The sequence below is a fragment of the Cyanistes caeruleus genome, chromosome 15, assembly GCF_971803275.1.
Source record: "Cyanistes caeruleus chromosome 15, bCyaCae1.hap1.1, whole genome shotgun sequence".
Taxonomy (NCBI): Eukaryota; Metazoa; Chordata; class Aves; order Passeriformes; family Paridae; genus Cyanistes; species Cyanistes caeruleus.
In genome coordinates this window covers 1,786,700-1,807,313 of record NC_141715.1, presented here as the reverse complement: position 1 = coordinate 1,807,313, position 20,614 = coordinate 1,786,700, and the positions used below count along the sequence as shown (strand labels likewise).

The 20,614-nt window shown below is 62.1% G+C and overlaps 1 protein-coding gene across 7 annotated transcripts in view; it reads left to right on the top strand.

The window, feature by feature from the left end:
* The window catches only part of ABLIM3 (actin binding LIM protein family member 3), a 44,090-nt gene extending 24,164 nt beyond the window's left edge, over positions 1-19,926 (top strand). Inside the window, exons 3-23 of one of the 7 annotated variants that reach the window (XM_086851494.1) lie at positions 2,071-2,254; positions 2,398-2,510; positions 4,673-4,799; positions 4,889-4,982; positions 7,793-7,880; positions 8,343-8,401; positions 8,645-8,716; positions 9,080-9,235; positions 10,075-10,104; positions 10,536-10,665; positions 12,120-12,218; positions 14,100-14,150; positions 15,301-15,435; positions 15,678-15,742; positions 16,017-16,164; positions 16,796-16,825; positions 17,167-17,225; positions 17,748-17,808; positions 17,996-18,003; positions 18,453-18,533; positions 18,878-19,048. In XM_086851494.1, the coding sequence (XP_086707620.1) occupies positions 2,071-2,254; positions 2,398-2,510; positions 4,673-4,799; positions 4,889-4,982; positions 7,793-7,880; positions 8,343-8,401; positions 8,645-8,716; positions 9,080-9,235; positions 10,075-10,104; positions 10,536-10,665; positions 12,120-12,218; positions 14,100-14,150; positions 15,301-15,435; positions 15,678-15,742; positions 16,017-16,164; positions 16,796-16,825; positions 17,167-17,225; positions 17,748-17,808; positions 17,996-18,003; positions 18,453-18,533; positions 18,878-18,991 (1,904 nt within the window). In that variant the 3' untranslated portion in view covers positions 18,992-19,048. Of the gene's footprint in view, positions 1-2,070; positions 2,255-2,397; positions 2,511-4,672; positions 4,800-4,888; positions 4,983-7,792; positions 7,881-8,342; positions 8,402-8,644; positions 8,717-9,079; positions 9,236-10,074; positions 10,105-10,535; positions 10,666-12,119; positions 12,219-14,099; positions 14,724-15,300; positions 15,436-15,677; positions 15,743-16,016; positions 16,165-16,795; positions 16,826-17,166; positions 17,226-17,747; positions 17,809-17,995; positions 18,534-18,877 lie in introns of all 7 variants that reach the window. The other 6 variants (XR_015276638.1, XR_015276639.1, XM_086851490.1 and 3 more) reach the window with 6 other exon arrangements.
* The last annotated feature ends 688 nt before the right edge of the window (positions 19,927-20,614 follow it).

Sequence of the window (20,614 nt, the reverse complement as noted above, 5' to 3'; positions counted from 1 at the left end):
TAGCTGGCCCTGTGAGCTGTGGTCACACTGCTGGGGTGGCAGCTGCAGGGGGATGTGGTGGGGCTCTGAGTGATGCCAGAGCCAGTGAAGGGGTGTCCAGTGTCACTACCCTGGAGCAGCCTGCAGGTCCCAAACGTGCCCATCTGTGTCTGGGGGGGTCACTGTGTCCTCCAGCTGCTCCCGAAGCAGGGGGAGGAGAAGGGGGACGAGGCACTGCCAGCCTGGCTGAGAGCAGAGAGGTGGGGACATGCCCAGAGCAGCTCCTGCTGAAGCTGGGGCTGGGTGACACATCCCTGTCACCTGCCCATGGGATGCAGCTGGGACTTGGTGGCCCCCAGGGCTGGCAGGAGTGGAGCAGAGAGGTTGTTTGGATGTTCCTGGAGCACCAGAGGAGGGCTGCAGGGCTGTAAAGCTCATGGTGCAGAGCTGCTGCTGCTGAAGGGCTCCTCAGCTTCTTTATTGGAGCAGCTGCTCTCAACCAGCTTCTGCAGGCTGTAAAATTCCCCATTCCAGGGCTTTTTAAAGGCCTCTGGTCTTCCAAGCTCCCGGTGCTAAGCATAATCCCCAGCCCCTGGTCACACTTTGCTCCTTGCCAGGGAACAGAGGTTTTGGCTGGAGGTGACACTTCCCGGGCTGTCCCCACCCTGCTGCAGCCCTGTCCCCTATGGGGTGGACAGCCCCAGGATTTTGGGAAGGGGGACCTGTCCCGGGATGCCCTCGGGGCTGAGCTGCACCTGCAGGGCCCCGTGCTGAGCCTCCTGCCCTTTCCCAGCTCGGCCGTGGAGGATCCAGCAGGAGCCGAGCGTGCAGACAAAGAGCTCAGACAGCTTCAAAGGGCCCGGGAGCCAGCAGGGAGAGCCTGGCAGCGCTCACTGCCCGATTTCCAAGTGAAAGGGAATAAATAATGAGAGGAAATCCTCCTGTCTCACCTTCCCTCGCAGCTCTCACCTCCTGCCACCTCTGGCTGGCTCCAGCCCCACTGCCTGTCCCTGATGTGTCCCCAGGAGCTGGCACAGGAGTGAAGCCATGGGATGCGCTGTTCCCACAGCACAGGGCACACAGCAGCCTCATTTGATCTTGGATTTGCTTCCTGATGCTGTCCCCGAGCTGCTGGCCCGGCCCTGGTTGCTGACAGGATATTTGGGATACACAAATTGCCCCTGCTGGGTACCCCCAGCTCGGCCAAGGGATGCTCACAGGACAGGAGCTGCATCTCTGCCCCCAAGGGCCCTGCAGCAGCGGGTGCAGCTGTCCCCTGTCACTGGGGCTGGCCGGGGTGCAGGGACAGCACAGAGGGGGCTGAAGGACAAAGCAGAGACCACGGTGGGCTGTGGCAACAGGTCGCTCTGTATCCCCTCTGCACGCTGTCACCTCGCAGGGCAGGGGATCCCACAGGAGCATCCTCGGCCAGGATCTGCCTCTCTCCAGGTCCCTCTGGCTGGAGAAGCCGTGGGAGGGAGGGAGGGAGATGATGCTGAGGCCAGGGCTGGCCACGTCTGCCTGGATTACAGTGATGGGCTGTGCACCACCCACACTTCCCACAGCAGGGAAGGGAGCGAGGCCGGGCTGGACACCTCTGGAATAACGAGCAGGGAGAGCTCCAAGCCCAGCGTTCCCGGGAGCTGTTCCCTCCCGGCACGGCTCCGTGTCCGGGGCGTGGAGCCCACCAGAGGCAGCCGTGTCCCAGGGCAGAGATCAGATCTCTCCCCAGCTGTCCCTAGGGCACCCCCAGCTCTTTAACACCCCTGTCCTCATCTTGCTGCCACCAGCGGGGTGCGAGGCGGAGGGGCCGAGCCCCGGGCAGGTGCAGCAGCTCCGGGAGGGGATGCCCGAGCTGTCGGTGCGTGCTGCAGGAGCGCTGCAGTGCAGGCTTCCCTCCCGGCAATGGGATTCCCTGCGGGAGCCGCCCCGTCCCACAGCCCAACACTGACATCTTGTGGTGCCGGGGGAGGCCCGGGAGCTCGGCTGGCACGGGAAACCCTCGGAGATTCCTGCAGGAAGCTGGAGAGGCGGCAGAGCCGGCTCAGGCATCCCGGACCTGCCGCGATGGCCGCATGTCCTTCTCCCCAGTGTGCGGCTGCGACCTGGCCCAGTCGGGCTTCTTCTTCAAGAACCAGGAGTACATCTGCACCCACGACTACCAGCAGCTCTACGGGACCCGCTGTGACAGCTGCGGGGACTTCATCACCGGCGAGGTCATCTCTGCCCTGGGCAGGACCTACCACCCCAAGTGCTTCGTCTGCAGCACCTGCAGGTGAGTGGAAGCTGTCACCAAGGGTCGGTGTCCCCCTTGGAGATGCCTTTTCCTGGAGCTCCCTGCTGGCCCCGGGAGAGGAGGAGGGCACCGTGTGGAGGGAGATGAGCAGCTGACCCCTCCCCACCTCTCCTTGGCCGCAGGAAGCCGTTCCCCATCGGAGACAAGGTGACATTCAGCGGCAAGGACTGCGTCTGCCAAAACTGCTCCCACTCCCTCCTCAGCACCAAGCCCATCAAGATCCACGGGCCCAGCCGTAAGTTTGAGTGCTGTGCTGTGCTGGGTACAAAGAGAGGGACCCTGGAGAGGGGGGCAGGACAGGCTTTGGGGCCACTGAGCATCCCTGCAGAGCCACGGAGGTTTGGGAGGAGGGATGGGGCAGTCCTGAGGCTCCAGCCAGGACTGCAGCTCACCACTGCTGTTGGAAACTCCCCTGGCCTGTCTGTGACCTGGGCAGGTGCCACCACCCTGGCAGGCTCTGTCTGAGCTCATGGGCAGGTTCTGGGCTGGCTTTGCTCGCAGACAGTTGCCTTGTTTCCAGTGGCTGCCCTGGGGATACTCCTGGGACTGTCACAGCACTGAAAGGTTGTTTTCTGCTCATCCCCGTGCCCTGGGAGCCCCTCAAAGTCCACTGGAGTGATGGACAAGCTCTTTTGGGTGGGTTTGGCCTTGCTTTTGAGCCCAGGTTGGGAGGACCTTCCCTTCCTGCCAGGGAGGTCAGTGCCTGACGCAGAGTCCTGGGTGTCACCGTGGTCCTTGTCACCCAGTCACCATGGGGACACTGCTGGTGGCAGGGTTGGTGCTGATGAACCCCCTGTGAGCCCCCCCTCAGCCCTCGATGGTGTCAGGGTTGGAATGAGCCCAAGGACAGGAATTCCCCCATCTTCCTGCATGGGCTCCTGGAGCTGTCCAGAGCCAAGCTCTGCCTCCCTCCCACCTTCCTCTCCCTCCCCATCCCCTCCCGGCGCTCCTCCGGCCCTGGAGCGGGGTTACCTGAGGACACCATGCCTTATTCATGGCAGCTGCAGGCAGAATGCGAATGAGAATGAGAATGAGAATGAGCCTGCCCCACCGCACGCGTCCCTCACCGCCCCGGTGGCCCTGGCACTGCCACCAGCAGGGTGACAGGGGAGCTGTGCGCGCTGCTGGTGCGTTCCATAGGGAAAGCATCCCTAGGAAGAGGATGCCGAGCCTCTCCCTGCAGCCCCAGCCCTGCAAACAACCCCAAAGCAGCAGGACCTGAAGGAGGGAGCGGATCCTGCTTTTTTTGCAGGGCTCAGAAATCCTCCCCCCGTTAGGCGGGGATTTGGGATGGGCTGTCTGCCCCTGCTTCCACCGCGGCAGGGAGGGGGTTAAAGAAGCCCCTCTCCAGGGCTGCCCAGGGGAGGAGAGGACAAGGAGGAGTCAAGGTCAGGGGTCCGAGCTCTGGGTGCTTCCTGCTCGCAGCCGCGCTGGAGCCGGGGGAGCAGGGGAGGAAAGGGAAATAGCGCAGCGGACAGCACAGCCCTTCCTCTGCCGGACACTTCCCACCCTTGGGCACCTGCCAGGCCAGCGTGGCCCTCCCACAGCCCATCACAGCATCGCAGGATGAACCAGCCTGGAAAAGACCTTTGAGATCATCGTGTCCAACCCGTGACCCGACACCTCCTCGTCAACTAAACCATGTCCGGGCTTCGTTAAACACATCCAGGGACGGTGACTCCATCACCTCCCTGGGCAGATTCCAGTGCCCAAATCGTTCTTTGAGATCAGAATTTTTCCTGGTGTCCAGCTGGCCTGGCTCAGACTCATCACCCCAAGGGAGATGCAGCTCTGTGGCTGCCACCTCAGAGGTCCCAGCTTTCCTCCTGTGCTGGGGACAAGCAGCGGTGACAGATTCCTGTCGTTCTGATTGGGAATGGCTAGAAAGAACGACACAAACTCTCAAGGGAGTTTCAACACGAGAATTCTCTGGTTTATTCCTTCAGGCTTGTCTTATAGACAGATACGTGGAAGGTACAGAAAGGAAACTCTTATTGGTTAACAAAGTGCTACATCACCATCATTGGTCAGGGGCACTCATCACCCCCTGGCCTTCTCCTGCAAGGGAAAACAAGACTGCAAAACAACACCTGCAAGGCTGTTTAGCGTCCCTGAGAATCGTTTTAATTCCTTCTCATATTTTTCCCCGGCTGCTTTCTCAGGCAGCCTGAGGAGCCATGCGGCCTGCAATCTGTACAGGCACTGTGGCTCAGATTTAGCATCCGTAGATTCCCATCGTGAAATGATCCCCACGAGGCTGCCTCGGGAGCAGGGTGTTTGTATCAGCATCATGCATCCTCCGGGGCAGGGTTTTCCTCTGGGTGTGAGGGGAGTGCCGGGTGACACAGCAGCTGTGGCTGTCCCTGCCGTGCCCCACGTCCCCTCCTGTCCCCCCAGACTGCGCCGGCTGCAAGGAGGAGATCAAGCAGGGCCAGTCGCTGCTGGCCCTGGAGAAGCAGTGGCACGTCAGCTGCTTCAAGTGCCAAACGTGCGGGATCATCCTGACCGGCGAGTACATCAGCAAGTGAGTGGCGGCACTCCCGGGCTGGCCCCGGGGCTGGGCGGGTGGCGAGGGGCTCTCCTGCCGCTCACCCCCTCTGTCCCTCTCCCAAGGGATGGCATCCCGTACTGTGAGTCCGACTATCACGCCCAGTTCGGCATCAAGTGCGAGACCTGTGACCGCTACATCAGTGGCCGTGTGCTGGAGGTGAGTCCGTGGCAGGGACGTGCCCTGGGGAGGTGCCACCTTCCATCTCTGGGGGCCGTGGCTCGTCCTGCAGCAGCTCTGTCACAGCCTGACCGCCTTCTGGAGAGGGTGGGAGAGGGGGAAACACCGCCGGACCTTGGATACTGCAGCTCGGGAACCAGCCAGAGTCACGGCGGTCTGGAGGTGTGGGGACCTCAGCCCCAAGCAGCTGCTGCCGTGCCCGGCTCTGGGTGTCCCCACACACATCCCTGTGCCGGCAGCCTGCCTGTTGCCTTGGAAACCCATCCCGAGGGGCTGCAGCAGCTTTCCCTGGGCTCTGCTCCCCCTGGAACACTGCCTGACACCGGAGCAGGGGGTCCCCTTCGCTGGGGGAGGCTTTGCCGGGCACAGGAGCTGCTGTGGCAGGGCCAGGGAGGGATGCAGGGATTCCCCAGGGATCCCCCTGCGGATGCAGGTGGTTTGGGGATGTGTTTTGGGCAGTGGTGGGGCTGCACAGCTGGGGAGGGATGGTTTTGGGGAAGGACAGAGGGGTCCATCAGAAGGGTCCTTCCCCTCTGGAAGTGATGTGTCCTCTCATGCTTTCCAGTCTAAGGGTAATTTAAAGGCTCAGGAGGCACAGAGAAGGAAGCCTGGTGTGATTCTTAGACCCTGTGATGGCACAGAGAGGCAGCAGTGCTGGAATTGTGCTCTGTCACTCCTGAGATTTCCCTTTCCACACGGCTGAGCAGGAGGAAAGGGCTCCCACACCTCTGCCAGCCCCAGGTTGCAGTGACAGGAAAAACCAGAGGTACCAGGGCTCTGCAGGTGCTGTGGGCTGGGGTGGCAGTGGCTGTGTGAGTCTCCAGCCTGCTGAGAGTTGTCCCAGGATATCTCCAGCCTGTTTCACTCACAGCCCCCAAGAAGGGCTCACCCTCCCTGGGAGCTCCAGCCTGCCCAAGGAACCTCTCCTGAAGCTGGAACAAATTTCCAGAAGCCTCCCAGCACCTCTGCTCAGCCTGGGGAGGCTGTGTGTGCCTGGGAAGGCTTTCTGCTGACTCCAGAACATGAGCTCAGCACTGCAGCTGCTGCCCCAGGCCGGCTGCCCAGCACGAGCTCAGCGGGTCAGCAAATCTGAACGGGGCAGGACAAAGCCCTGACATCAAATCCCTGCTGCCCTGGGCAGTGCCAGCCCCCAGGAGCCGTGTGCCAGGACAGAGCATCCCCAGGCACCCCTGGGTGTGAGCAGGGTGCTGTTACCTGGTGTCAGAGGGGCAGGAGAGGAGCCAGAGGGGACCTGGGATTCCTGCTGTGAAATCATGGAATGGGTTGGGTTGGAAAAGACCTGAAAGATCATCTCATTCCAATTCACCTTCCACTGTCCAGCCCCAAGCCCCATCCAGCTTGGCCTGGGACACCTCCAGGGATGGAAGCCTGAGCTGTTCACCCTCCCTGGGACGTGCCTGCTCCCAGTGCTGAACCATCTGTGAATCCAGGGGCTTGAATTGTCCTCTCTGTCCGAGTGTGAAATGGAAAGGGCGCCTTTAAATAATTTTAGGCATTCAGGAGCCTCCTGGTGCTCTCCTGGCAGCCTCCAGGCATTCCCAACTGCTCCAAGCTGCCCAGCCAGGCTTGGATGATTAATGAGTCTTTAAGGGACCCAAGTGATAAGGAGCAGGTCCCTTCCCTCCCAGCTCCACCAGCCTTGTACCAGCTGGAATAACAACCAGAATAAAAGGAACAAGGCTTGTGCATGGTTTGGAGGAGTTCTGGGTGTTGAGATATTGGGTGGCTTTTGGAGAAGGTGTGTGATGAAGTGAAAGTTGGGAATGGGCTGGGACATCCCTGGGGGAGCCTCCCTCCACATGGAACAATTTGGGTTGGCACAGGATGTCCCTCCCTGCACTGTAAGGAAAGGAAGAATGGTCCAAACTCTCCAAACTCATCCTCCTGCCTGTCCTAAAACCTTCCACTCATTTTGGCATAAACTGGAGGGACTGACTGCCATCTGCACCCCACAGACACTGAATTCCAGGCTGATTTTATGGGCAGCCCACGGGCAGGTTCTGTTACCCCTGCAGCAAATTTCCCATTGATCCTCCTGTTTCCAGCCCCTCTATCACAACCCTCTTCTTCATAAGCAAAAGCCTCATCTTCCCTCTGCCACCTTCAATTATTCTCCTTCTCTCAGTTTATTACAGGAGCAAAAAGTTCTTTAGGGTTGAGCTGTAACATCTCAGATTCCTCCTGCCCTGAGCTGGCTCCTGGCTCCCAGCCCACACCTGAAATGCTGACAGACACTTGGAGCTCCCAATTTTGGCTGTTAGCCCTGTCAAAAGAGCCAAAGCTTCCTCTCAGCTGGGGCAGAGCACTGAAACTGGAGCAGAGAAGGAGGAAAGTTCCTTTAGGGAGAGGAACTGGCAGTGATGGACAGGGAGGTCTTTGGGGTCCTTCTCCCTTTGCTGCTTCCCTGCTGTGACATCAAATTTGCTGTTTCTCTTCAAATCTGTGGGGAAAGAGCCTGGAGATGGTGCTGGCTATTCCCAGAGTGTCAGCTTTGTAGGGACACCATTCCCAGGGCTTTGGGACCTCCTGGCTCTGCTTGGTGCTGGTGTTTCAAGGAGAGCAGAAGGTTCCTGCTCCGACTCGTAGCCGGTTGCAAACAGGGATGAAGCGCTCTCTGCTTTTCTCCATGGGATGTGGAGGTTCCCAAGGCCACCCCAGACAGTTTGTTCACCTGTCTGCAGCAGCGAGGGCTGGCAGGGTCCCTCAGGGATGGGGACAGGTGACCCTGTCCTGCCGTGCTCAGGGCTCCTCTCCGCTCGCCCGTGCAGGCAGGAGGGAAGCACTACCACCCCACCTGTGCCAGATGTGTGCGCTGCCACCAGATGTTCACAGAGGGAGAGGAGATGTACCTGACAGGTAGGGCTGGGACCAGCTGGGGGGAGTTTGGGGTTGGGTCCTTGTGGCTCTGTGTGTGCAGCAGTGCCAGAGGTCCCGCTCTGCGCTGCTCTCCGAGCCCTGTGTGCAAAAGTCTCCATGGAACCTTCCCTGCCACGCAGCTGGGAACTCCTTGTCTCCCTGCACACCTGGGCCAAGCTCTGCTCACTGCAGCCCAAAGGATGGAGCTGTTGTGGTGCCCCAAGTGTCACCCCAGTTTAACCAGCAGGAGCTGGTTGGGCCAGCCCAAATCCCGAGTTTGCTGTCCCAGCTGAGGTTTGGCCCCCTGCCCTCGGTGCTGTGGAGCTGTTCCATCCCTTCTCAGGGTCACCCAGTCCCCAGTGCCCTGCAGTTCCCCTGGCACTGCTGGAGGTGGCAGGGACATGGCAGGGGGGTTTCAGCCCGTGTGTGGGGCTGAAATGCTGTCCCTTTGCTGCCTTGCAGGCTCTGAAGTGTGGCACCCCATCTGCAAGCAGGCAGCCAGAGCAGAGAAGAAGCTGAAGGTAGGCAGCAGGGTGAGGGGTGTCCTGAGAGGTGGCACCTCCCACGTTCCATTGTCCTCCAGTCCCTGAACTGCTTTGGCACTGCCCACACCTGGAGTGGTTTCCTGAGGCTGCCCAGAGGACGATGGGTGGCCGTGGCTGAGGCTGTGGAAGTGAAATTCAGCCCCCAAACCAAGAGTTTGCCTGCTCAGGGGTCCCTCCTTGCCGTGCTCTCACCTGCCCTCCCCCTTTGTGCCTCCACAGCACAGAAGAACGTCAGAAACCTCCATCTCCCCCCCTGGCTCCAGCATCGGCTCCCCAAACCGTGTCATCTGCGTAAGTCCAGCCCTGCCCCTCGCCCAGGGCCCCAGGGACGGTGACAGCAGCTTCCAGTGCTGCTCTTCAGTGGGACAAGCCCAGAATTTGGGGCTGGAATGGACCAGTGCCCGTGTCCCAGCAGCACCGTGCCACCAGTGCCATGGCACAGCTCAGGAGCGCTCCGAGGGGCACAGTCCTGCCCTCCCAGCTCCTCTGCCCTCCCTCTGCTGCCTCTCAGGCCTCTCCTCTTACCTGTCCCTGCTGCTGGGGTGACAGTGAGCTCTGTCTGCCCCGTGCTGGCTCCACACTGTGCGCTCCAGCCTTCCCTTCTCTCCTCCTCTTCCTTTCCGTCTCTCTGTCTCTGTCTCTCCCTCTCCCTAGGCCAAAGTGGATAATGAGATCCTTAATTACAAAGACCTGGCAGCTCTTCCCAAGATTAAAGCCATCTATGAAGTGCAGCGTCCTGACCTCATTTCCTACGAGCCCTATCACAGATACACGTCGGATGAGACGCTGGAGAGATATAGCTATGGGGAGGTATTGAAATCCAGAAATCCCCTGCTGGGATGTGCAGCAGTGGGCCCCAGTTTGGGGGAGAACTGTCTGGGGCTTTGTTCATGCCAGTGGGAATAGTGCAGGGAGGCAGGAGTGGGGCAGGACCTCTCCCAGAGGTGTGGGGAAGGTCTGTGATGGAGGTAAAGTGCTGCTGCTGTAGAGTCAGAGAGGTACCAGTGAGCCCAGGACACGTGCAGGGGCAGACAGAGCTGTGTGAGAGGAGTGATGGGCAGGGAATTCACCCCTCACAGCCCTGGCAGACAGTCCTGCAGCCCAGCCAGCACAGCACCTCTGGAGCACCTCTGGAGCACCTCTGGGCTGGGGCAGGGCGTTTCTGCAGGCTGTGATGGGGGGATGCTGAGGCACTGGACTGTCCTGCCTGGCCAGCTGGGGCTGCTGGCTGAGCTCAGGGAGCCCATGGAAGGAGAGCAGCTGACACAGCTGGGGCACCTGAAGCGGTGCTGGGAGAGGATTTGGCAGCAGCATCTCTTACATCCCCATCCCCAGGGTTTGGCACAAGCCTGGTGTCCCACAGCCCGCCCAGGATGGTGCAGGCAGCGTGGCCTCTGTGCCTCCCCTCTCCACAGAGCTCTCTGAGAGGTGACAGCTCTGCTGATCCCTCCTGCCAGTTCCTCTCCTGGCCAGGGGCTCCCTGCCCAGTGTCCTGCCCCAGTTCAGCTCTGGCTGTGCCACCAGTGCCCCTCACTGCTGAGAACGAGCTGCTGTGGGACCCCAGTCTGTCAGTGCTCCTCTTTAACCCTGTGCTGTCTCTCTCTCTCTGTCTCTTTTTTCCTCCTCACTTTGCCTCCTGCTGCCTCCAGTCCCTGGGGACCCTCTCCCCATACTCACAGGTAATGTCCCTGTGGGCACTGGGGGTCTGTCACCTGCTGCTGCCACAGGCTGTCCCTCTGCCAGGGGCTCTGCTGATGGTCCCCCCGGGCTGCCCCAGGGTGTGGGGAGATGGGATGTGTGTCCTTCAACGCCCAGAGAGAGCGGAACGGCCCCAGGGTGCAGCTTCTGCCCCGTGGAGGGAGACACCAGTGACTGGGAGCGACCTCCAGGCACAAAACCTCTGCCTGGACACTGTCCCCTGGTCCCAAACCTGTGCCTTGGCAGGGGGGAGGCAGGGCGGGCCGGGGACCCCTCCATCCCCAGGGGACACAGCCCCTGGCCAGTGTCACACGCAGAGCACCTCCCGGGCTGCCCAGGCAGGGGACCCCCACCCGAGGGACACCTCCTGCCAGCTCTAACCCCGCTCTCTCCACGCCTTCCCCACCCCCAGGACATCTACGAGAGCTTTGACACGCGACAGAGAAGAGCCTCCAGCCCTGGCTACATCGACTCCCCCACCTACAGCCGCCAGGGCATGTCCCCCACCATCCCCAGGTCCCCACACCATTTCTACCGCTCAGGTGAGGATTTCAGCTGCAACCCCAGCCTGAGCTGAGCTCAAGTGGAGAGAGGATCACAAAAATATCTCTGGGATTTCTGTGGTTCCTCACCTGGCAAGCAGCAGGAGGCCTGGGGTGGCCCACGGTGGGCGCAGTGCATCCTCTGCCTCTCCAAACTCTTGCGAGCCGCAAGCAGAGGCCGAGGGGGACTCAGGCACGAGCTGAGGCTCCTGAAGGATGGGGTGGGAGGCAGGTGACCTCCAGCTCTGGTGAACACCCCTGAGCTGTGCTGGTGGCTGTGGCAGGGGTGCACAGGGAGCTCCTGGCACACGGGCATGCAGCACACCCTGAGCATGGCAGGGGAGCAGTGCCAGTGCCATGGCAGGGCAGGGGAGCAGTGCCATGGCAGGGGAGCAGTGCCAGTGCCATGGCTGGGGAGCAGCGCCAGTGCCATGGCTGGGGAGCAGTGCCAGTGCCATGGCAGGGGAGCAGTGCCAGTGCCATGGCAGGGGAGCAGTGCCAGTGCAGTGCCAGTGCCATGGCAGGGGAGCTGTGCCAGGGCCATGGCAGGGGAGCAGCGCCAGTGCCATGGCTGGGGAGCAGTGCCAGTGCCATGGCTGGGGAGCAGTGGCAGTGCCATGGCAGGGGAGCAGTGCCAGTGCCATGGCAGGGGAGCAGCGCCAGTGCAGTGCCAGTGCCATGGCAGGGGAGCAGTGCCATGGCTGGGGAGCAGTGCCAGTGCCATGGCAGGGGAGCAGTGCCATGGCAGGGGAGCAGTGCCAGTGCCATGGCTGGAGAGCAGTGCCAGTGCCATGGCAGGGGAGCAGTGCCAGTGCCATGGCTGGGGAGCAGTGCCAGTGCCATGGCTGGAGAGCAGTGCCAGTGCCATGGCAGGGGAGCAGTGCCAGTGCCATGGCTGGGGAGCAGTGCCAGTGCCATGGCTGGGGAGCAGTGCCAGTGCCATGGCTGGGGAGCAGTGCCAGTGCCATGGCTGGGGAGCAGCGCCAGTGCAGTGCCAGTGCCATGGCAGGGGAGCAGTGCCAGTGCCATGGCAGGGGAGCTGTGCCATGGCAGGGGAGCAGTGCCAGTGCAGTGCCAGTGCCATGGCAGGGGAGCAGCGCCTGGGCTGTCTCCTGTGCTCTGGAGCTGTGGAGGAAGGACTGGAACGCTCTGAGCTCACTGCGAGCCCCGCTGCGCCGCCAAGGGCTCATCACCGCCTGCTCTGAGCACGCTGGGCTGTCTCGGCAGGGCTGCCCGGGGGTTCCTCCGCATCCCGGCCGCTCCGGAGATGCTGGAAATCTCCCCCCGCTCCATCACTGCCTCTCCCGGAGCGCAGCCCGGCGCACGCCCCCGTCACCCCCCGCCCCTCACACAGCCCCTGCCGTTCTAACACCGCTGCATTTAACACCCATTTTCTTCTGCCTCTTGTTCTCTCTCTCGGTCACTCACGGCTGCTTCTGCTCGGCCCCGCGTAGGCACCGAGAGCGGGCGCAGCTCCCCCTACTATAGCCAGTTAGATGTGAGGTCCTCCACTCCAACCTCATACCAAGCGCCCAAGCATTTCCACATCCCAGGTAGGCTCCGGAGCCCCCCGCTGCCCGGGGAGCGCCGTGTCCGTGGCATGCCCGCATGTGCCGTCCCCGCTGTGTCGCATGCCTCGCTCCGCCGCCTGCCTAGAGCCAGCTGGCAGCAGGATCTACCCCTGGTAGAGGCCATCCATAAACAGGACCTACGGCTTGAACCCTCCTCCTTGTCCCCCTTGTCACCACCCGCAGCTCCCAGAGGCGCCCGGAGTCTGCTTGATCCTTGCAACATCCCTGTTCTTCCTCTTCCCTGCCCTCCCTCCACTCTCCACACGAGGATGAGTCCCCTGGTGAGAGCCTGTCCCCCGGAGCAGCCGGAGCGGGTGTGCCAGAGGCGTTTCCACACCCATCCGCTACAGATGACTATTTTATACCCCCCTAGGGCCCGCCGCTCCCTCCCCCCAGAGTCTTCTGGGCTTGCCAGATGCCTGCTCCCCTTCTGCAGGGATTGCAGGGGGCCACCAGGTAAGGGCCACCACCCGCTCCCGGCCACGCAGAGCCCACGGGGACGGGGACGGAGCGGGCAGGACGGGATGAGCGGGTTGGGAAGCGGGCAGAGCTGCCCATCACCCCTCGCCGGGGTCACAGCCCCGCACCGTCCACTCGCCTCTTGCCATGTCCCCGTGCCCCCAAAAGCGTGGCACCCTCTCCCGGAGCATCGCTGATGCCCTGAGGACACCCGGAGGCTCCCCCAGCTCCTCTTCCATCCCATCCCATCCCAGCCCTGCCCTCCCGCTGCCGCTCGGTGGTTTATGGATGGCCCCCTCCCTGCTCCGCCTGCTCCAGCGCCAGGCTCCAGCTCGCTTTTCCCTCCCGACTCGCTCTTTTCTCTCTCTGCTGCGGAAAGAGCCTTTGGCTGCTCTTGGCTCTCCGCAGGCAGCTCGCAGGCGGCTCTCGCAGGTGCCGGCAGCCCGGGAAGGGCCGGGTGCCCGGCTGGCAGCTGTGCCCGCTGTGCCCGGCTGTGCCCGGCTGTGCCCGGCTGTGCCCGGCTGTGCCCGCTGTGCCCGGCTGTGTCCAGCTGTGCCCGGCTGTGCCCGGCTGTGCCCGGCTGTGCCCGGCTGTGCCCGCTGTGCCCGGCTGTGTCCAGCTGTGCCCGGCTGTGCCCGGCTGTGTCCAGCTGTTCCCGGCTGTGTCCGGCTGTGCCCAGCTGTGCCCGGCTGTGCCCGGCTGTTCCCGGCTGGCAGCTGTGCCCGCTGTGCCCGGCTGTGCCCGGCTGTGCCGGCTGTGCCCGGCTGTGCCCGCTGTGCCCGGCTGTGCCCGGCTGTGCCCGGCTGGCAGCTGTGCCCGGCTGTGCCCGGCTGTGCCCGGCTGGCAGCTGTGCCCGGCTGTGCCCGGCTGTGCCCGGCTGTGCCCGGCTGTGCCCGGCTGGCAGCTGTGACCAGCTGTGCCCGGCTGTGCCGGCTGTGCCCGGCTGTGCCGGCTGTGCCCACTGTGCCTGCTGTGCCCGGCTGGCAGCTGTGCCCGGCTGTGCCCGGCTGTGCCCGGCTGGCAGCTGTGCCCGGCTGTGCCCGGCTGTGCCCGGCTGGCAGCTGTGCCCGGCTGTGCCCGGCTGTGCCCGGCTGTGCCCAGCTGTGCCCGGCTGGCAGCTGTGCCCAGCTGTGCCCGGCTGTGCCCAGCTGTGCCCGGCTGGCAGCTGTGCCCGCCGCCCCGTGCATGCTGTGGGCGCTCACTGCATGTCCTGTCACGGCCTGGGACCGTGCTCCTGTGCCCGTGCCGCCGGCCCGGAGCCCTGCCGGGCCACCCGAGAGCCCGGAGGCGCTTGTGTGATGGAAACGCGGCTGGGGCTCCTGCGGGAGCCGTGTCCTGTGCGCCCGCAGCACACACTGACCTCCCTTCCCCCTTCTTCCCTTTCTCTCTCTCTTCTCCCACCAGCTGCTGGCGAGAGCAACATCTACAGGAAGCCCCCCATCTACAAGCGCCACGGTAGGTGTGGCTGCTGTGTCCCTGTCCCCGTGTCACCCCGGGGACGGGCCCGGCGGGGCCGGGGGCTGCCCGGGAGATGGGGCTGGCATCGAGGTTTGGGTGCTGGGCCTCGGTGGGATGCTCTGGGCAGCAGGGTGGGTGCAGTGGGGACAGGTGTGACTTGGGACCCTGTCCCTGCTGTGAGAGATGGAGCAAAGGCTGGCAGTGACACCAGGGATAGCTGTGGAACCGGGAGCAGGGGAGTCAGAGCAGCCTCGGAAAAGGGATGGAAAAAGCAATTTGCAGTTTCACATGCAGCCCTGGAGAAAAATCCCAGTCCACCCTGGGGTGGCGGTTCCAGCGTGAAACTTCGGGGTGTTGCAGCTTGGGGAGGGTGTCAGTGTTTGTTTGGTGGCTCTCAGTGTCTGGTGGCTCTCAGCGGGGCTGCCTTGCACTGTCCCCTCTTGCTTCTGCTCCCGGTGGGACAGCAGCTCCCCCTGAGCAGTAACCGTGTCTCCTCTCTCTCCCCGGGCTCTCCCCTCCCTCCTGCCCAATTCCCACCGCCTGCTGCTGCCTGCTCCTGCTCCTGCTGCTGTAAGTACCTGCTGGGTCCCCAGAGGTGGTGGGATGGCTCTGCCACCTCCTGTCCCTGCTGCTCCTTCCCCTGCGCCTCCCCTGGCCTCTGGTGCAGCAGAGCTCCCCCCTGGGCTCCCCCGTGTGCTCTGTCCCCAGCCTGAGCACTCTGTGTGTCCCTGCCATGAGGACCAAGCCCTGCCAGAGCCCCTCTGCTCCCCCCACCTTTCCCTGGCAGAACCCAGAGAGCCCCATCCCTGCTGGCTCTGAGCCTTCCTCCGTCCCTCTCTCACCTCCTGGGGACAGGGCAGCGCGGGGAGCTGGGATGAGCACGGTGCAGGAGCCAGAACTTGTGGCACCGTGGGCTCTCAGCCATTTGGGTCCTTCCCAGCCCCATCAGTGACATCCCCTGCTTGTCACTGTCCCCACCGTCTGCCTCAGCACCCCTGAGGAGGCGCCAGCAGTGGGAAAACTGATTATTCCCAGCTCTGCTCCGTGCTGTCCCAGACACAAATCCCTGGGGAGGGAAGAGGATTTGCCATCATTTGGGGTGGATCTCTGCAGATCCTCACCTTGGCTCTGCCTGCTCCTTTTGCAGACAACCCCTCTGCAGCCACAAAAAGCAAAACCAGCGAGGACATCGCGCAGTCCTCCAAGTACAGCCCTGCCTACTCCCCCGATCCCTACTACCACTCCGAGTCGGAATACTGGTCCTTCCAGGGCTCTCCCAAAGGTAACAAATTCCCCTTGGGCTGGGAGAAAGGGAAACACATTCCTGACTCCAAATTTGCTGGGAGGAAACCTCGTTTTGAGCTGGGTCTGGACAGAAAAGTGGGGTTGGGCTGAGATACCTGCCAAGGTGACCCCAAAACCCAAGGAGTCTGTGGGAGACAACTGTCCCCATGTGGTTGGGGACATCCCCCTCCCTGCCTGCCCCACTTCTGTCCCCACCTGACCCCTGGTGTCTCCTTGCAGCTCCCCGGGCCCGGAGGTTCTCGTCAGGGGGTGAGGAGGACGGGTACGACCGGGGCATGCACAAGGTGAGTGCCAGCCCTGCTGGGCACAGAGCCAGCACCAAACCGTCCCCAGCTCAGCCCAGCTCTGCCACCCGAGGAGGTGCCACCACCATCCCTGCTCCTGCCATCTGTCCCCTCCTGGCCACCCCCACGTGGCTCTCAAGGAGGGGTGGAGACACCCCCACCCCAGCACCTCATCCTCGGGAGGTGCCAGGGGATGCTGTGCCCTTCCACGATGTGCCAGAGAGGGCTGGGCAGGGAAGGGAAGAGTGCAAAGTGGCTTTTTCCCCGCTGCCAGATCCAGAGTGGCATCGGGAGGCTGATCCTGAGGGAGGAGATGAAGGCTCGGTCCAACTCCTACGCAGACCCCTGGACCCCCCCCCGCAGCTCGGCCAGCAGCAGAGAGGCGCTGCACACAGCGGGCTACGAGGGCTCCCTCAATGGCTGTAAGGCTGTCCCTGCCCGTCCCCCTGTCCCCCTGTCCCCCTGTCCCAGCCCCTCGGGAAGTCTGAGGGGTGGAGAGGGAAGAAAGGGATGAGGAAAGGGGTGGTGAGAGGTGCTGGCCATGGAGCCGGGCTCGGGAGGGTCTTTTCCTCTCTGGAGGGCTCCATCCATTCCCTGTGCCCCAGCTGGGGTGGGGCATTGCCCAGTGGTGTCTGGGCAGCCTGGGAGTGCCTCGTGGGACGGCTGAAGGATCCCCTGGGATGTGGCAGCACAGCCAAGATCACAGCCAGGGTTGCTGTGACCTGTTCTGGACTGGCACCTCTGGGAGTTCCTGGCACCCCAGGGCTGCCTCGCTTGTGCTGCTCCTGTCACAGAGCCCCCAGGGCACCCAGCCCTGCCCTTGGGGACACAGGGGGGACACTGCAGAGCCTGGCAGCACAGATGGCCCTGTCCAGTCCATGCTCTCCTTCCTCACATCTGCCCTCACGGAGCTGTTTGGGGATGCTCAGGGAGCCCCTCAGCCCCGTGGGAGCTCCTGGGAGCCCCAAGGAGGATCTGTGGGGCTGGGAATGGGCAGCTCTGCATGGCATGGGGTGCTTGGCCCTCCCTGAGCTGGCTCTGCTCTCCTTGCAGCTCCCCGAAGCCACTACCTGGCCGACAGCGGTGAGTGCCTGACCTGAGCCATGCCCAGCCCGAGCTGGGAGCAGGGAGGGGACAAGGGAAGCGAGGAGGGAGCCCTGGCAAGCCTGGGTTAGGATAGAGCTGAAGCAGGGAGGACGAGTCGGGGAAGCTGAGAGAAGGAGAATGTTGCTCTGAAGGGTGAGGTGGTCGGGCTGCCACAGGATTTTGGGGAGAGGAAGATCAGCACGGGAGGAAGGCAGGCTGGAAATGAGCTGGAGCTGGAAGGAGGCAGAGCTGGGAGCACAGAGGCAGAGGGTGGCCCGGTGGGGGCTGTCCTGGTGTGTGAGGCTCATTCCTGATGCCCCTTGGTGGATTCTTTGCAGATCCCCTCATTTCTAAGTCGGCCTCCCTTCCTGCCTACAGGAGGAATGGGCTGCACAGGGTGAGTGCCTCCTGCTGCTGCCAGGCATTCCCATTCTCCCAGGCATTCCCCATCCTCCCAGGCATTCCCCATTCTCCCAGGCATTCCCCATCCTCCCAGGCATTCCCCATTCTCCCAGACATTCCCATTTCTCCCAGGCTCCTCCAAGTCCTCAGAGCAATGGAAAATTGCTGGAATGTTCTCTTTTCCCCTTCTCTGCACCCCTGCTGCCACTGCTGTCCCGTGCCAATCCAAAATGGCCCTTGTTGGGATCCAAAGTGCCCTGTCCAGGCAGTGCCTGCCCTGAAACTCCCACGGGGTGATTTCCAGAGGGATGCTGGTGCTGCTTTCCAGCAGAAGAGCTTTGCTTTATATCCTGGGCTCAGGATTGCTTGGGATCAGGAGTTCTGCTCCTGTCTCCATGTGAACTCTTATCCTGGGTGGGGGAACCTCGGTGTCCTCCCTTGGGGACGTGGGAGGTGTCACCTGGGGTGCCTGGGGGTGCCTCCCTCTCACTGCCCCCTGTGTCCACCCCTCCTGCAGCCTCCCAGCGCGGAGCTTTTCCACTACGACAGCACCAACGCCGTCAACTGGGGGATGCGAGGTGAGGGGGGCACGGGGCTGGGGACCCTGCAGGTGCCCTGGGGGAGATGCTGGGGGGCTGCCAACCCCCCCTGCAGATGGGCAGGGGGGCTGGAGGGAGAATGGGGGGATATGGGCAGCACTGGGGGGAGGGTGGTGGCAGCAGAGGGGTCGGGGTGGCTCAGGCTCGCTTTTTTCTCTCCCCACAGAGTACAAGGTAAGACCCTTCTGCTGCAAGGAGCGGCCACCAGGCAGAGGTGGGAGTCCCAGGGATGTGTCCGTTCCCCTCCATCCTCCACCTGACAGCCCCATCCCAGGGCTGTGGGGCTCAGAGCAGAGTCCCTCCCCTCCTGCCAGGTCCCAGGTGCTTGGGACAATGTTTGCTGAGCAGAATTGTCCCCGGGTGAGGAACAGAGCAGGGGTTTGTGCTGCTGGTTTCCTGCTCACGCTCGTGCCTGGGTCATTCCTGGTTTTGCAGAGTGAGCAGGTTATTCCAGAGCCACCATGGAGATTCTGGGTGGATCAGAGCCACCCTGAGAGCAATTCCCACCTCTCCTTGTCCCATCCAAGCCCTGGAGTCAGCTGTGCCACCCAAACCCTTGCCCTCATTCCCAAGTGTGCCCCGAGTGTCTCGTGGCTGCCCCACGTGTCCCTGTCCCCGTGCAGATCTACCCCTACGAGCTGCTCCTGGTGAAGACCAGGGGGAGGAACCAGCTGCCCAAAGATGTGGACAGGACTCGGTTAGAGGTGAGAAGAGCTTTTTTCACTGAGGACTATGGGGGCACAGAGGGACCCGATGCCACAGGGTGCCCCTGGCACGCAGCGTGTGGGGCTCGTGGCCGTGTGAGGAGCATCCCCACGTCTGCTCAGGAGCACACGAGGGTCAGGGCACTGTCCCAGTGCTCCTGCTGCTCCCCTGGCCGGGCAGAGCTGTCCCCTGTGCCTTTGGCAGGGGCAGGAGGGAGGCAGTGCTCCCCTTTCCCGAGGGGGCTCCTGTCACCCCGCTGTCCCAGCGGGCAGGGGATGCCCTCACCCCTCTGCTCAGCCCTGGAGGGTGCCCAGCTCTGGCCCAGCCTCCCATTTCTCCCCAGAGACACCTGTCCCAGGAGGAATTCTACCAGATCTTCGGGATGACCATGGCCGAGTTCGACCGCCTGGCGCTGTGGAAGAGGAACGAGCTGAAGAAGCAGGCCCGGCTGTTTTAAATGCAGTGCACTATAAATATATACATACCTATAAATATATACATAGAGAGATCTCTATATTGCAGCTCTGTATGATTCTCGGGGCTGTACAGGGCACAGGGGCCCTCTCTGCACCCCTGAGAGTGAATTGGAGTCTTGCAGATCGTTTGATGCTCTGTGTTTCCTTTTCCAACCTGATTTCTGTATCGGTGCCTGGCTTCTCCCAGACTCTGCTGCCCCTCAGGGACACGAGGGGAGGATTTTCCTGCTGCAGAGAGAAGGGGTTTGGGATGGGGGTGTCCCATCCCCTTCTGCTCAGCTGGGCTGTGGAGTAGAGGTGGAAAAGGCCCTGGGCACAAGGGCAGGAAAGTGGGATCTCACTCTGGGCTCCTTAAATCCTTCCCTGCCTTGACACGGCCAGGACTGGGGGCACTTCACGATCTGAGATGCAGAGCTTGGGGCAGGGGATAGGAGCTGTGGGGACCCCAGGGGGCCAAGCTGAGCCCCTGAGTCCCAGTCCCTCCTGGGCTGGTGGCTTTCCCTGCAAAACCTGGCTTGCTCCAGAGCCAGTTTCTCCTCCCAAGGTGCCAGAACGGCCACTTTCCATCCCCAAACCCAGCCCTTCCCAAGCGGAACAGCCAAAGCCACCTCCTGCCTTGTGCAGTTTCTTGCTGCTACAGGTTTGTCCAGGGCTGAGTATTCCAGGATATTCCAGCTGGGAGCTGGGGGAAGGCCAGAGGAGAGGAGTGGGAAATGCAGGTCCCACGACCTGCTGGACCTCTCCTGGATTTTCCTGAATTCCCCATCACAGCTGCCTGAGTCCCTGATGAATCCCTCTGGGAATGAAGGCAATTCCCTCCACTGCAAACTCTACGTGTTTCTATCCCAAATTCTATGGGATAACTTGGTTTTGGCTTATTTTTTTCATAAAACAAATAAGGTTGTTTCCACACAAACATCTTCCCTGGTGTCTGTGCTGCTCTGCTCTCCTATTTGCTCATCCTGCAGGATTTTCAGGCACAACCAGGATTGAACAGTCCCAAAACCAGGCCAAGGAATGTGGGGTACAGCAGGAGCTGGGTCAGCAGAGTTCCTGTGAGGGGACAGAGCAGGTTTTACCTTCACTGTGCCATGGGCCACATTCTGGTCCCCTCTGAAGCCCTCCTGTCCCTCTGTCCCCATGGAGTGGGTCAATGCCCTCCCTGCCACCCAGAGCTGCCCGCTTTGCTTCCCAAAAATCCATCAGCAGGTTCCCCTTGCAGGGGTTTGCCAGAGCTCCAGGGGCTCAGGGCAGGAGTTCTCCCACCAGCAGCAGCTCTGGAGCTTTGTGCCAGCAGGGAAAGGGCTGGGAATTGAGGTGGAGATGGCAACATCGCCCTGGGAATTGCTCATCTGCTTTAGTGCAGCAGTAAATGAGACGAGTTGATTTATAATTATTTTCCTCATACAAAATGGGGCTCTCTAAATCAAACTCAACTGTTTGTGGCTGTAGGAATCTTCTCTCTCCAGCAGCAGTTCCAGTGATAAAGCCTGAGGGGTGTTATTAATAATAACACTTCAGCAGGATCATTTCCAAAGCATTTTATGGACAGCAACTCTTCTCCACATGTCCAATGTTGCCGGGCACAGGAGGGACACCGGGAG